At 57.0% G+C, this 13,690-nt stretch overlaps 1 protein-coding gene across 9 annotated transcripts in view; it reads left to right on the top strand.

Moving 5' to 3' along the window:
• The window catches only part of PLEKHG5 (pleckstrin homology and RhoGEF domain containing G5), a 52,381-nt gene that overhangs the window by 36,527 nt on the left and 2,164 nt on the right, over positions 1 to 13,690 (top strand). For all 9 annotated transcript variants that reach the window (XM_044942931.2, XM_044942935.2, XM_044942934.2 and 6 more), the window contains 17 exons: positions 4,693 to 4,822; positions 6,253 to 6,355; positions 6,735 to 6,795; positions 7,140 to 7,231; positions 7,658 to 7,794; positions 8,135 to 8,280; positions 8,849 to 9,064; positions 9,144 to 9,332; positions 9,648 to 9,743; positions 10,450 to 10,500; positions 10,859 to 11,008; positions 11,374 to 11,484; positions 11,631 to 11,780; positions 11,868 to 12,005; positions 12,170 to 12,289; positions 13,241 to 13,373; positions 13,503 to 13,618. In XM_044942931.2, coding sequence (XP_044798866.2) covers positions 4,693 to 4,822; positions 6,253 to 6,355; positions 6,735 to 6,795; positions 7,140 to 7,231; positions 7,658 to 7,794; positions 8,135 to 8,280; positions 8,849 to 9,064; positions 9,144 to 9,332; positions 9,648 to 9,743; positions 10,450 to 10,500; positions 10,859 to 11,008; positions 11,374 to 11,484; positions 11,631 to 11,780; positions 11,868 to 12,005; positions 12,170 to 12,289; positions 13,241 to 13,373; positions 13,503 to 13,618 — 2,139 coding nt within the window. The remainder of the gene's footprint in view (positions 1 to 4,692; positions 4,823 to 6,252; positions 6,356 to 6,734; positions 6,796 to 7,139; positions 7,232 to 7,657; positions 7,795 to 8,134; positions 8,281 to 8,848; positions 9,065 to 9,143; positions 9,333 to 9,647; positions 9,744 to 10,449; positions 10,501 to 10,858; positions 11,009 to 11,373; positions 11,485 to 11,630; positions 11,781 to 11,867; positions 12,006 to 12,169; positions 12,290 to 13,240; positions 13,374 to 13,502; positions 13,619 to 13,690) is intronic.

Below are 13,690 nucleotides of genomic sequence, written 5' to 3'. Positions count from 1 at the left end.
AAGGATCAAACCTGTGTTTCTTGTGTCTCCTGCATTGGCAGGTCAGTTCTTTATCACTAGCGCCACCTGGGAAGCCCAATAAAAGGGAAGGCAGGAGGCTGGTGGGTGGGGGCAGTGTAAGGAGCTAGGAGAAAAGGACAGGAGGCCCCCGAGGTCACCTGCCTTGGCGGGAGATGGGAAGCCCTTGCAGGGTTTTGAGGAGTTCCGTGTGACTCCTCAGAGAAGGCAGTGGCACCCCACTCCATTACTCTTGCCTGGAAAATCCCATGGACGGAGGAGCCTGGTAGGCTCCAGTCCATGGAGTCGCTAAGAGTCGGACACGACTGAACGACTTCACTTTCACTTTCATGCACTGGAGAAGGAAATGGCAGCCCACTCCAGTATTCTTGCCTGGAGAATCCCAGGGACAGAGGAGCCTGGTGGGCTGCTGTCTATGGGGTTGCACAGAGTCAGACACGACTGAAGCGACTTAGCAGCAGCAGCAGCAGTGTGACTCCTCTTTGAACTGGGTCCACTGCGGCTGCTCATGGAGAACAGACTGGGGCCAAGGATGGGTGTAGGGTGACCAGCTCTGGGGCCCTGTCATCCTGCTAAGAGGCTATGGGAGCTAAGCTGGTCTGGAGAGTGTGGCTGGTTTGAAACTATGGATATTAAGGGTGGCGCCTGAAGACGTGTTAGACTGCCTGGATGATGGGTAACAGAAGGATCACAGGTGACCCCAAGGTTTTTGGCCTAAAATATTTTCTTGGGGCTGTCATAACAAGTCAGGGTGGCTTTAGAACAACAGAAGTTTATTCTCTCGGTTCTGAGGCCAAAGGTCCGAAATTAAGATGTGGTCAGATCGTTCTCCCTTGGAAGTTACCAGGGGAGGACTCTCCCTCACTTCCTCCGCTTCTGGCGCCTCCTGGTGTTCCTCAGTATCCCTTGGCTTGTAGATGCATGACTCCAGTCACCACCTCTGTTGCCACACGGCTTCTCACTGTGTGTCCCCTCTCTGTGTCTCTTCTCTTCTTATAAGGATACCGGTCAAATGGTTAGTCCATACTCTATCCTGTGTGATTACAGACCCCATTATGACCTCAGCTTAACTAATGCCATCTGTAATGATCCTCTTTCCATCAAGGGCACATTCTGTGGTGCTGGGGGTTAGGACTGAACCTATCTTTTTTAAAAAAAAAAACAAAAACAAAACTATTTGCTGTGCCACCTGGCTTGTGAGATTCTAGATCCCCAACCAGGCCTTCCCAGGTAGCTCAGTGGTAAAGAATCTGCCTGCCAGTTTAGGAGATGCCAGTTTGATTCCTGGGTCAGGAAGATCCCCTGGAGAAGGAATTGGCAGCCCACTCCATATTCTTGCCTGGAGAATCCCATGGACAGAGGAGCCTGATGGGCTACATACAGTCCATGGGGTCACAAAGAGTCAGACATGACTTAGCAAGTAAACAACAGCAGTTCCCCAACCAGGGATTGAATCCAGGCCCATGGCTGTGAAAGCACCAAGTCCTAACCACTGGACCACCAGGGAATACCCTGAACCTATCTTTTTGAGGGACATAATTCAGCACATAACATCAGCATAGCCAGAAGGTGTTGCCAGTAATTGAGATGGGTTGAGCCATGTGGAAAATTTCAGGAGCTCATGTGAGGACCTTTTAAGTTTGAGATGCTTGTTGGGATCCAGGAGGAGGATGGAGAAGGTGGGTCCAGAGTCTTGGGCCTGGTCCCCACTGGACAGATCACCTGGGAGCCCTCCCTAGGACAGTGGGTGTGGGTAAAATGAGGAGGGGTCCACAGATGGGGAGAGAGCAGGAAGCAGGCCAGGGGCCTGAGAGGGGAGGGAATAGGCAAGGCATGGGTCCTGGGGGCCGAGGAAGAAACGGTTACCAAGAGACCATGTCAAATGCTGGGTCCTGGGCAAACAAGCAAGAGGACTTCGAAGTGTGGATGTCAGCAGAGACCTTAGAAGAGCAAACTGGGGAGGGAGCAGAATTGATGGGAGAGGGTCTGAGAGAAAATGGAAGAATTAGAAAATCTCCGGTTGCAACCATCATAGTAATAGTTTGATTTAGGCAAAAGCCGTCAGTGAGGACTAAAGTCCTGGAGTGTGCAATCACTGGGGAGCAGGCTATCTCAAAGTGTCACCCCAGGACTACCTACTCATTGGTGGTTTAGTGGCTAAGTCGTGTCCAACTCTTTGCGACCCCATGGACCATAGCCTGCCAGGCTCCCCAGTCCATGCATGGGCTTTGCCAGGCAAGAATACTGGAGTGGTTTGCCATTTCCTTCTCCAGGGGATCTCCTGACCCAGGGATTGAACCTGGGTCGCTTGCACTGCAGGCGGATTCTTTACCACTGAGCCACCAGAGAAGCCCTGTATCTACTCATTACAGAGAGAGAACACGCCTTTACAGAGTACAGCGAGGGGACTTCCTTGGTAGTCCAGTGGTTAAGAATCCACTTTCCAATACAGGGGACAGGGAACTAAGATCCCACATGTAGCAGGGCAGCTAAGCCTGTCAACCGCAACTAAGACCCGGCACAGCCAAATAAGTATATATTAAAGCAAACAAACACGATACAGTGAGATCCCCAGATGGTCTGGCACTCGGGCACACTGAGGAAGACACAGTCCACTCTCTGTTGTCCCTGCACATATGCTCATCTTTAAACTATGCGGGAAGAATTGATGCTTTTGAGCTATGGTGTTGGAGAAGACTCTTGAGAGTCCCTTGGACTGCAAGGAGATCAAACCAGTCAATCCTAAAGAAAATCAATCCTGAATATTCTTTAGAAGGACTGATGCTAAAGCTGAAGCTCCAATATTTTGGCCGCTTGATGTGAAGAGCTGACTCATTGGAAAAGACCCTGAAGCTCAGAAAGATTGAAGGCAGGAGGAGAAGGGGATGACAGAGTGTGAGATGGTTGGATGGCATCACTAACTCAATGGACATGAGTTTGAGCAAGCCCCGGGAGATGGTGAAGGACAGGGAAGCCTGGTGTGCTACAGTCCGTGGTGTCTGTGCTACAGCCGGACACAACTGAGCAACTGAACGACAGCAAACTATGCGAGACCCCCAGACAAATCCATAAGGAGGGGCTTTCTGCAAAACTGCTGGCCTGGCTGCTTCAATGTCCTGAAAGACAGGGTGGAAAATGTGGGATATTCATTCATTCTTTTTTTTTTTTATTTTTTAAATATATATATGTATATTTTATTTATTGATTTAGCTGTACTGGCTCTTATTTGCATCCCTCAGGATCTCTGATCTTCACTGAGGCATGCAGGCTCTTTAGTTTTGGCATGTGAACTCTTAGTTGCGGCATGTGGTATCTACTTTCCTGACCAGGGATTGAACCCAGGCCCCCTGCATTGGGAGCTTGGAGTCTTAGCCACTGAACCACTAGGGAAGTCCCAGGGCATTTATTCTTAAAGGGATAAACAAACACGGCAAAACGTACATACATATGAACCTTGATTGAAAACCATGTGGGGAAAAAATCTGTGAAGGACATTATTTAGACACTTGTGGAAATGCCAAGGGAGACTAAAGTTGGACAAAGTATCATCACTGAGTTTCCACGAGTGTGACATACATAGAGCTGTGTGGGGTTTTGCACGAGAACATCTGTGCTCCCAGGTGGTGTCGATTTCCTCACCAGGGGAGGGGTGTCATGAGCAGTGTGGCGAATGTGAATGACTGGCGGAGCTAGAATGGTGTGAAGATGTCACTGTACTATTCTTACCACTTTCTGAAGGTTTGAATTATTTTAAAACAAAAAGTTGAGGGAAAAGAAAATAAAGGGTAATGGGAGGAGAGAACAGGAACTGGTGGTTATGGATGCCTGGTTTTACAGAGTTTAGTTATAAGTGGAGGGGGAGCTGGAGCTGGAGAATAGGGTTGGTTTGACCATGGGAATGATCTGGTGAGAGGTGGGTCTCGGTGGAAGACTGGTCTGGGATTGGGGCAGGGTGAAGCCTCCACAGCCCAGGATGGGTGGGTGGTTGTGGTGGTTGGGGCTCATGGAGTGCCTTCTGGTGGCTTCTGTTTCCCTGGAAAAGTAGGCAGTGGGTCAATGGGGTGTGAGTTTGGGATGCTTAGGGGATGGAGGAGATAGGAAGGTCATCCCTGGGGATGGGGATGAGAGCAGACTGGAGTGAATGGGTAAATCTGAGGTCACGTCACTAAGCAACGGCCCATGGGTCCCACATAGGCACCCAGATGCCAGCATCATTCCCTGACTCCTCCATAAGCCCCTCCATACCCTGACTTAGAAATCCAGGGTGGTCAGCTGTTCGGGGGCTGCACAGGTCATAGAATTGAGGGCAGAGGCCCTGGGCATGGAGGACGGGGAGGCATTCTGTTTGATGACACTGAGTTGGGCAAACTGACGGGCAGCCCCAGCCTCACTTTTTGGGGCCCTTTCTGCCTGTGTTCCAGAAGAGGCCCTGGGAGCACCTGCTTCGTGGTTACTTACTCTGCACTGTGTTTCTTGCGGGCAGGGCTTTGCTTTCTCTGCATCCCCCAGAATGGACACCTTGTAGGTGCTTGGGAAACACTTGATGGATAAATTAATAAGCACGGCCCCTGTGGAACGTGGATGTTTGGACATGAAGAGCAGCCCCTGTAGGGCCAGGGGCCCCGTGTACCACAGGGGTCTGGGTCCACCCTGTCCCCATCCTTTCCTACATAGGTATGCCACCACGCCGACTGCCAGCAGCTACACCACCGGGGCCCCCTCAACCTCTGTGAGGCCTGTGACAGCAAGTTCCACAGCGCCATGCATTATGATGGGCACGTCCGCTTCGACCTGCCCCCCCAAGGTGAGCACGGGGAGGGACCAGTCCCTAGAGCCCTTGCCTGGGGGCACAGGGTCCTGGTAACTGTAGGCATCATGACAAGGCCGTGAGAAAGGACACAAGTCAACTGTGAACAATGAAACCCAAATCCACTGCTGCCCCTTTTGTTCCACAAATGGTTTTTTTAAAATTTATTTTGTACTGAGGTATAACTGATTAACAGGGATTCCCAGGTGGTGTTAGTGGTAAAGAACCCACCTGCTAATGCAGGAGACAGACACAGATTCAATTCCTGGGTCGGGAAGATCCCCTGGAGGAGGCCATGGCATCCCACTTCAGTATTCTTGCCTGGAGAATCCCATGGACAGAGGAGCCTGGCAGGCTACAGTTCATGGGGTTGCAAAGAGTCGGACACGACTGAAGCAACTTAGCATGCATGCATAGCCCATTAACAATGTTGGGATAGTTTCAGATGAAGAGGGAAGGGACTCAGTCATATATATACATGTATCCATTCTCCCCCAAACCCTCCTCCCTTCCAGGCTGCTACATAACACTGAGCAGAGTTCCATGTGCTATATAGTAGATCCTTGTTGGTTATGCATTTTAAATACAGCCATGTGTACATGTCCATCCCAAACTCCCTAACTATCCCTTCCTGCCATCCTCCGCCCTGCCAGTTTTTTAATAAGAGGAAAAGTTGGGGACCGGCCTTGCTCGAGGGCCAGCCTGTCTTCTCTAGGGGCCGGGTGCTTCTCGATGGACCTGCCTCTGCCCCTGCCCAGGCCAGCATGGAGAAAGCCCTTCTGTCTTCTCCTCCAGGCAGGGGATTTCTGGGCAGATCCTCTAGCCAGGCAGCCAGTGAGCAGAGGCAGTGGGAGGTGGGATGGGCAGGTCAGAAGGAACTTGCAGCAGGAAACAAGAAACCCCTCCTGCTGAACAGGCACCTGGCCCAGTCCCACTGCCAGCTGACTGTGCTGAGGTGGCTTTGTCTCCTTCCCCAGCTGGTCAGAGGGACAAAAGGACTGTTCCCCAGGGCCCCCTGGGACTTTGGGTGTGGTCACAGTGGTGACCTGCAAGAAAGGGGAGGGGAGAGGGGACACCTGCAAGAAAGAGCCATGGACTTTGGTCCCTCCCTGCAACAGTCCTAGAGGCAGCGCTTCTTTATGCCTATTTCATAGATGGGTAAACTGAGGTGGATTTGTACTGGGCGCAGGGCATCACCCAGGATGTCATTCCAGGGCCCTTGCGTCTTTTTGAGTCTGGGGATGGATAAATGATAAGCAGTGACTGACTCCTCCTCACAGAACTGAGGGGCCCTGGCTTGTTAGGGAGGCGGGGTCCCAGGGTCCATAGATGGCTTTGGTTCCTCTGGAGACTGCCATGTTGGAAGACTAAGGAAGGGACTGGGGACAGGGAGACAGGCACAACCCCACTCCCGCTCTACTCCACAGGCTCTGTCCTGGCTCGGAACGTGTCCACCCGGTCATGCCCCCCGCGCACCAGCCCTGCCGTGGACTTGGAGGAGGAGGAGGAGAGTTGTATGGATGGCAAGGGGTAGGTGAGGGGTTTGGTGGGCGGAGAAGACACCTGGGAGCTCCCAAGGCTGGGTGTCAGGTCACAGATCTAGGGACCAGAGACCCCTCCTAGCCCCTGCTGCCACCCAGATTCCTGGAGGGTGAGCCTCTAGGGCTTCTGGGGGCAGACTTCTACCTGTCTAGGGACCCTGGGTATGACTCCTGGATTGGCCACTAGGGGGCGCACAGCTCCTTGTGAGCCCCTCCCCACCTCCACCCCTGCTTGCCTGAGCCAACCTGAGTTACCTGGCGACCTACAGTCAGAAAGGGGTGGGTCACCAACTGGGGCCTACCCACATCCCACCCTGATGAGAGCCCACCCACGCCTCCAACCTCTGCCCTGACTGGCTTCCTTGCAGGGACCGAAAGAGCACAGGCCTGAAACTCTCCAAGAAGAAAGCCAGGAGAAGACATACAGATGTAAGGAGCCGCCAGGCTGGCAGAGCAGGCCCCTCCCCACCAGCCTCTGCCCCTCCTGGGCCCTTTCCATTCTCGAGGCTGGGCCTCTCTGCTCTGAATTCCAGGAACTCGGGGATGGGGCGTGGAGTGAGCATGTCTCTCTGTCACTGCCCAGCCCTGCAGCCCAGCCCTGCCCACCTTAGCCCAGGTGGGGGATGCTCCAGGAGCTCCTGCCTCCAGCAGGAGGGCTGCCGGGGCCCTCCCTGGGATAGAAAAGGACAGGGAGATCCCTGTGCTCACTAGGACTCTGGGGTGGGGAGGGGAGGGCCCTAGGGGTGCAGACGCTGAGATGCATGTCTGCTCAGGACCCAAGCAAGGAGTGCTTCACCCTGAAATTTGACCTGAACGTGGACATTGAGACGGAGATTGTACCAGCCATGAAAAAGAAGTCTCTGGGGTAGGGCTTGATGGGGCTGAGGGGAGAAGGGAGCTGGGGGCAGTTGTGGCCTCAGCAGGTATGACTGTGTGTCTGTGTGGTGGCCTGTAGACGAGTGTGTCCTCCCTCATGGGCACCCCACTCATGTGCAGTGAGGGCCTGGGAGCCATGCTTGAGTGGATGTGACCCACCCCTGGGGCGTGGACTGGCATGTGACAGGGTCTGCCCTGGTGTGTCAACACGAACGTGTGAGGGCGAGGGCATGTTGGCTTGTGTATACATGTGTGAACCTCCTATTCGTGTGTGCATGTATGAACCTGGGTGTGATCCCCCTGGGGTCTCCCTTTTCTTTTGGGGGGATGGGGTGGGGGTTCATGTGATGTCTCTGGGCAGGGTGAGGGGTTCATATGATGGCCCCCAACACACACACCTCCTGTCCTGGGGTAGGGAGGTGCTGCTGCCAGTATTTGAAAGGAAGGGCATTGCACTGGGCAAAGTGGACATCTATCTGGACCAGTCCAACACGCCCCTGTCCCTCACCTTTGAGGCCTACAGGTTTGGGGGACACTACCTGCGGGTCAAAGGTGAGCAGGGGAGCTGGGGCGCAACTGGGTCCTCTGGGGAGGGTGTTGTTTCCCAGCTCAGGTTCCCGTTGGCCATGGCCTTGAGCAGGCTCATTACCATACAGGTGTCTCTGCTGGGCGGCAGTGCCGGGTGCTGGCAGGGCGGGGCTTTGGGGGAGGGTAACCAGGGTGCTGGCAGGTGGGGCTTTGGGGGAGGGTAACCAGGGTGCTAGCAGGCGGGGCTTTGGGGGAGGGCAGCCAGGCCTTGGTTTGGCTCCTCCAGGGAGAGAGAGGACCAGGGTCTCGTCCTCCACTGGCCTGGGTTTTGAGGACCTCTACTTGTCCCCACATGCCTCCCCAGCCAAGCCAGGGGATGAGGGGAAGGTGGAGCAGGGGGTGAAGGACTCCAAGTCCCTGAGTCTGCCGATCCTGCGGCAAGCCGGGGCTGGGCCCCCGGCCCAAGAGCGCGTGGACCCCCAGAGCCGCCGGGAGAGCCTGGATATCCTGGTGAGGAGGGGCTGTGTCAGGGCTAGGGGTGGGGAGGGGCCAGAGGGGAGGTCACCTGGGCCCCTTGCTGCTCCTGATGGGGGCTTTCCTCCCCCTTCTGTGAAATGGGGCTGGCTCCGGGCGTACGGGGTGGATCTAACCCACTGCAGGGGGATGGGCCTGGGAATTCTGAGTGTTCATGCACAAGGAGTCTGAGCATGTGTGTCCAAGCAGACATTGTGTGGGGAGCGAAGCTGTGTGTCACTGGCTGTGTTCGTGAGCGTTCATCAGGGATCCACTTGGACGTGGGCTTCTAAGTGCACCCAAGTGTGTGTGACTCTGTGTTCTCCCACGTGCTTTATGCTCCTGGTTGGGGTTGGCGGTGGGGGGAGGCATGGCCCAGGGGTGCCTCTCTGGACCTTCCAGCCCCCAGGACATGTTTAGGTCTCAGGAGAGGTGGCCACACAGGGTGGGGGAATGCAGAGACCCTCCTGCATCCCAGGCAGGTTTGAGGTCCTGGAAATGCATGATGGGGTGGGGCCATGGGGGTCAGAGTGGACCCACCTCTTGACTTTTGCTCCCCGGCCAGGCCCCTGGTCGCCGACGCAAGAACATGTCAGAGTTCCTAGGGGAGGCAAGCATCCCTGGGCAGGAGCCCCCCACACCCTCCAGCTGCTCTCTGCCCAGCAGTAGCAGCAGTGGCAGCAGCAGCAGCAGCAGTGGTAGTGACAGCTGGAAGAACCGGGCGGCCAGTCGCTTCAGCGGCTTCTTCAGCTCAGGCCCCAGCACCAGCACCTATGGCCGGGTATGTGGGCCCGGGTGCCCTGGGGCAGGGCGGCTGGCTGACCCCTGACCCCTGACCCTGACCACGCGTCTCCTCTCAGGAGATAGACAAGATGGAGCAGCTGGAGGGCAAGCTGCACGCCTACGGCCTCTTCGGGCTGCCCAGGCTGCCCCGGAGGCTGCGCTTTGACCATGACTCCTGGGAGGAAGAAGGTGACGAAGAGGAGGATGAGGACGACGCTGGACTTCGGCTGGAGGACAGCTGGCGGGAGCTCATTGATGGGCATGAGGTGGGTGCCGCCCACCTGCCCCACAGCTCCCCCCTTCTCAGGGAAAGGAGGGCATTATCGCCCCTGCCTCACTCCACGGGGCCCTTCCTAGGGTGGCAGGATGGTCCATGGACAGCCCTGCCAGGCTGCTGTCATCATTAACTAGCTTTGGAGGAACTCAGGCAAGGTGAAAGTGTGGTGCACCACTTGGCTGGCCCAGAACTTGGGGGGCCTCTGTGTCTCAAATGGGAAAAAAGGTTGCATGCAGGACCACTCCACCTGCTCCCCTGATCTGGCTACCCCGGGGCTCCTGGAGACACCCTGCCCTCCCCACAGAAGCTGACCCGGCGGCAGTGCCACCAGCAGGAGGCGGTCTGGGAGCTCCTGCACACGGAGGCCTCATACATTAAGAAGCTGAGGGTGATCACCAACGTGAGTGTGGGGCCCAGAGCCACCCCGCCTCCCTGCCCACCCCCGCCCCCACCGTGGCCTCCTCTGGGTGTCCCTGAGCAGAGTTTGGACCTTTGCAGAAGGAGCAGGTGCCAAGCAACAAAGTGGGAGGAGAGTAGGGGCAGGCCACACCCCAGAGTGGAGGTGATTCCCTTGGGCCCCTGGGAATTGGGAGGGGGCTTGGGGCAAGTCTGCTGGCTTGAGCTGAGTAACACAGACCTCATCCTTTTACTCATCCACTCAACAGCTGTTTCCAAACACCTGCTGTATGCCAGGTGTCCAGCAGCCCACACCCTAGATGTGGAGACAGGATGGGTAGGCACTGGGAGTGGGGAGGGTTGGTATAGGGACTTTGATCTGGGGAAGCATCTGTCCTGGGCTTGTGGGCTCAAAGAAGACACCCTCTGGGCAGAAACCAGAGAGAGCCAGGGCAGAGCTGGAGGAGAGAGCTCCAGATGTGGCCGCCAGGGCAGTGTGCCAGAGCGGCCCTCCAGGTGGGGCCTGGGTAGGGGGACCCCCAGCTGGGCCATGGAACTGGGTCTTTTCTCAAAGGGTGAACCCTTTCTGTCCCAGGCTGCCTCAAGGCCTCCAGGATGGGGAAGGGGCGAAGGGAGCCTTAGAGTCTGGGTGGGGCATCGGGACAGGGAGCCCCCCCCGACTCCAGACGCAGTGCTTCTTGCCCCCACAGCTGTTCCTGTGCTGCCTCCTGAACCTGCAAGAGTCGGGACTGCTGTGTGAGGTGCCGCGCGGGGCCGGGGATGGGGCGGTCCCAGGAAGTAACGGGGAGTGGGGAGGGGCTAAAGCCAGGGAGGGGCGGGACAGGGGCGGGGCTGACTGGTGGAGTGGGTGAGGGACGGGGCCTGGCATCTAATTGTGGACGAGGGATGATGCTGAAGAAAGCTCCGGGCGGGGCTAATGGGTCGAGTGAAAGGCGGGGAAGAGGATGGGCAGGGGCGGGGCCCGGCCCCTAACGGGGGGATGGGCCCCCCTAAAGGCATGGGATAGTGCTTAAGAAGGCTGGGGTCGGGGCTGACGGCGGGAGAGAGATGGGTTGGGGCGGGGCCGAGCGCACCTCCACCACCAACCCCGCCCCCCAGGTGGAGGCGGACCGCCTGTTCAGCAACATCCCTGAGATCGCGCGGCTGCACCGCGGGCTGTGGGGCAGCGTGATGGCGCCGGTGCTGGAGAAGGCGCGGCGCACGCGGGAGCTGCTGCAGCCCGGGGATTTCCTCAAAGGCTTTAAGATGGTACGAATCAGGTCGGACACACGCAGGGACACAGAGGCAGGGCTGAGGCGCCAATCCCGTCTGCCCAACACCCCAGCGCCCTCCCAACTGGTGGCCCCGAATGACCCCTGGTAGTCAAGAGGCGTAGAATTCAGAGTCGGTCGCAGTGGTGTGAAACTCCACCTGACCGTGTGCCCTTGCTACCACCTGGCCGAGGCCGATCGCTTTCGCTGAGGCTCCGTTTGTTTCCTCGTGTGGAAAACGGGGATAATAAGCTTGCCCCCTGGTGGTCGGGGAGAGGCAATAAGGGAGGAGCGAGCGCAGGGCCCCCTTCCGCGGTGCGGGTGCGCGGTAACCGGTGCTGTGCCTGTTCCGCCCCGCGCCAGTTCGGCTCCCTCTTCAAGCCCTACGTCCGCTACTGCATGGAGGAGGAGGGCTGCATGGAGTACATGCGCGGCCTGCTGCGCGACAATGACCTCTTTCGAACTTACATCACGGTGAGGGCGGGTGGGGCTCGCCGGGGGGCCAGGGCACTGCGCAATGGGCTCCCTTGGGCGGCCCGTGCCGGAGGGCATGGCGGTGGGCGCGGCCTGGGGCCCGTGGCGGGGCCCACCCTGAGTCCCGCTCCGCCTCCCCGCTGCAGTGGGCCGAGAAGCACCAGCAGTGCCAGCGGCTGAAGCTGAGCGACATGCTGGCCAAGCCCCACCAGCGACTCACCAAGTACCCGCTGCTGCTCAAGTCGGTGCTAAGAAAGACCGACGAACCGCGCGCCAAGGAGGCCGTTGTCACTATGGTAACTGGGTCGCGGGCAGGGTCCCTCCCTCTGGCTGGCGGCCCCTCCTGACCCGGTCCTTGAGCTGCCCTGGCCCGCCCGCCCTAGATCGGCTCGGTGGAGCGCTTCATCCACCACGTGAACGCGTGCATGCGGCAGCGCCAGGAGCGGCAGCGGCTGGCGGCCGTGGTGAGTCGCATCGACGCCTACGAGGTGGTGGAGGGCAGCAACGACGAGGTGGACAAGGTGGGTGCCTCCGTCTGTGTGGGGGTCCTTGGCCCTGCTGGGGGCGGGGAAGGGCCACACTGGCAGATGGGAGCTATACTGGGAATCTCATCTGAGGTCTCCCAGCTGAGATGAGGGGTCAGACCTTGACCTCTCTTGCCCCCGCCCCCAACCCCACCCCCCAGCTCCTGAAGGAATTTCTACATCTGGACCTGACAGCTCCCATCCCTGGCGCCTCCCCTGAGGAGACACGTCAGCTGCTGCTGGAAGGGAGCCTGAGAATGAAGGAGGGGAAGGACAGCAAGGTGACTCCAGGAACCTCTCCACACTCAGGGCCCTTGCCTCCCCCTTACCCTGTGGGGTTTGAACCACCCCTTCCTCGGGACCTCCCGGGCCCTAGTCAGTGATTCTTAGCTGCCCCGTCCCTTGGGTGGCAATTCAAGAACTAGTGCCTTTATGTGAGGAATGACTGTTTTTTTTTCTTGTTTTAAAATTATTTGTAATTGAAGGATAATCGCTTAACAATATTGTGTTGAGGGATGACTTTCTGCCTGCAGTTTACTTTTTACAAATACAGCAGCCGGATCCCAGCCATCAGGTGCCATTCTAGCCCACCTGTCAGTGCCACAGTGTGTTCCTGTTGGGAGGGAGGGGCCCATTCTGTGAGCAGGCTGGGAATAGCCTAGAGTCTTGCTATGAAGCTATGAATTTTTCAAGCACTGTGTAACCCAGAGTCTGCAAATCATGATTTTTTTTTAATTTATTTATATTTGGCTGCACTGGGTCTGCGTTGCTGCGTGAGAGCTTTCTCTAGTTGCAGTGAGCCAGGATGACTCTCTAGTTTTGGTGCATGGGCTTCTCTTTGTGGTGGCTTCTCTTAGTTGCAGAGCACGGGCCCTAGTCGAACAAGCTTAGTTGCTCTGTGGCATGTGGGATCTTCCCTGACCAGGGATTGTACCAGTGTCCTCTGCATTGTAAGATGGATTCTTAATCAAGGAAGTCCTGCCAATCATGATTTTAAAACCACCTTCCTTTCCCTCTTTAATGTAAACTTTTAACTGGCATAAGTCACAAGTAAGTAGCTGGATGAGAGAAAGTCATCTTGTTTTTCATTTGAATGTTACTCTCAGTTCAGTGGGGGTGGAAGGAAACAGGTACTTGGCACCAGTGCTCCCAGGGGAGGGTGCCTGCCTTGGCCCTGACCTCTGGCCTCTCCTGCTCTTCCTGCATTACCCCCCACCCCCCGCCATCTCCAGATGGACGTGTACTGCTTTCTCTTCACTGACCTGCTCTTGGTGACCAAGCCAGTGAAGAAGGCCGAGAGGACCAAGGTCATCAGGCCACCGCTGCTGGTGGACAAGATCGTGTGCCGGGAGCTTCGGGACCCAGGTGAGTTGGCCGGCTCCCAGCTCCTGGGTGGGACCTATGATGGGGGTGAGGGGTGCTGTGATGGGCGGGACCTACAGTGGGCTGGGGTCTTGGTCCCAGCTAGCACTGATTCGAGCCCTTCCTAACCAGGCTCCTTCCTCCTCATCTACCTGAACGAGTTCCACAGTGCTGTGGGGGCCTACACGTTCCAGGCCAGTGGCCAGGCTTTGTGCCGTGGCTGGGTGGATGCCATCTACAATGCCCAGGTGAGAGCAGAGTGGTGGGCAGCCTGGCAGGGCAGCCTGGTGGGGGCTGCTGCTCACCAGCTGTGGGGCCCC

This window comes from Bubalus bubalis, chromosome 5 (genome assembly GCF_019923935.1).
Source record: "Bubalus bubalis isolate 160015118507 breed Murrah chromosome 5, NDDB_SH_1, whole genome shotgun sequence".
In the NCBI taxonomy this organism is placed as follows: Eukaryota; Metazoa; Chordata; class Mammalia; order Artiodactyla; family Bovidae; genus Bubalus; species Bubalus bubalis.
This window is presented reverse-complemented; position numbering and strand designations above follow the sequence as displayed.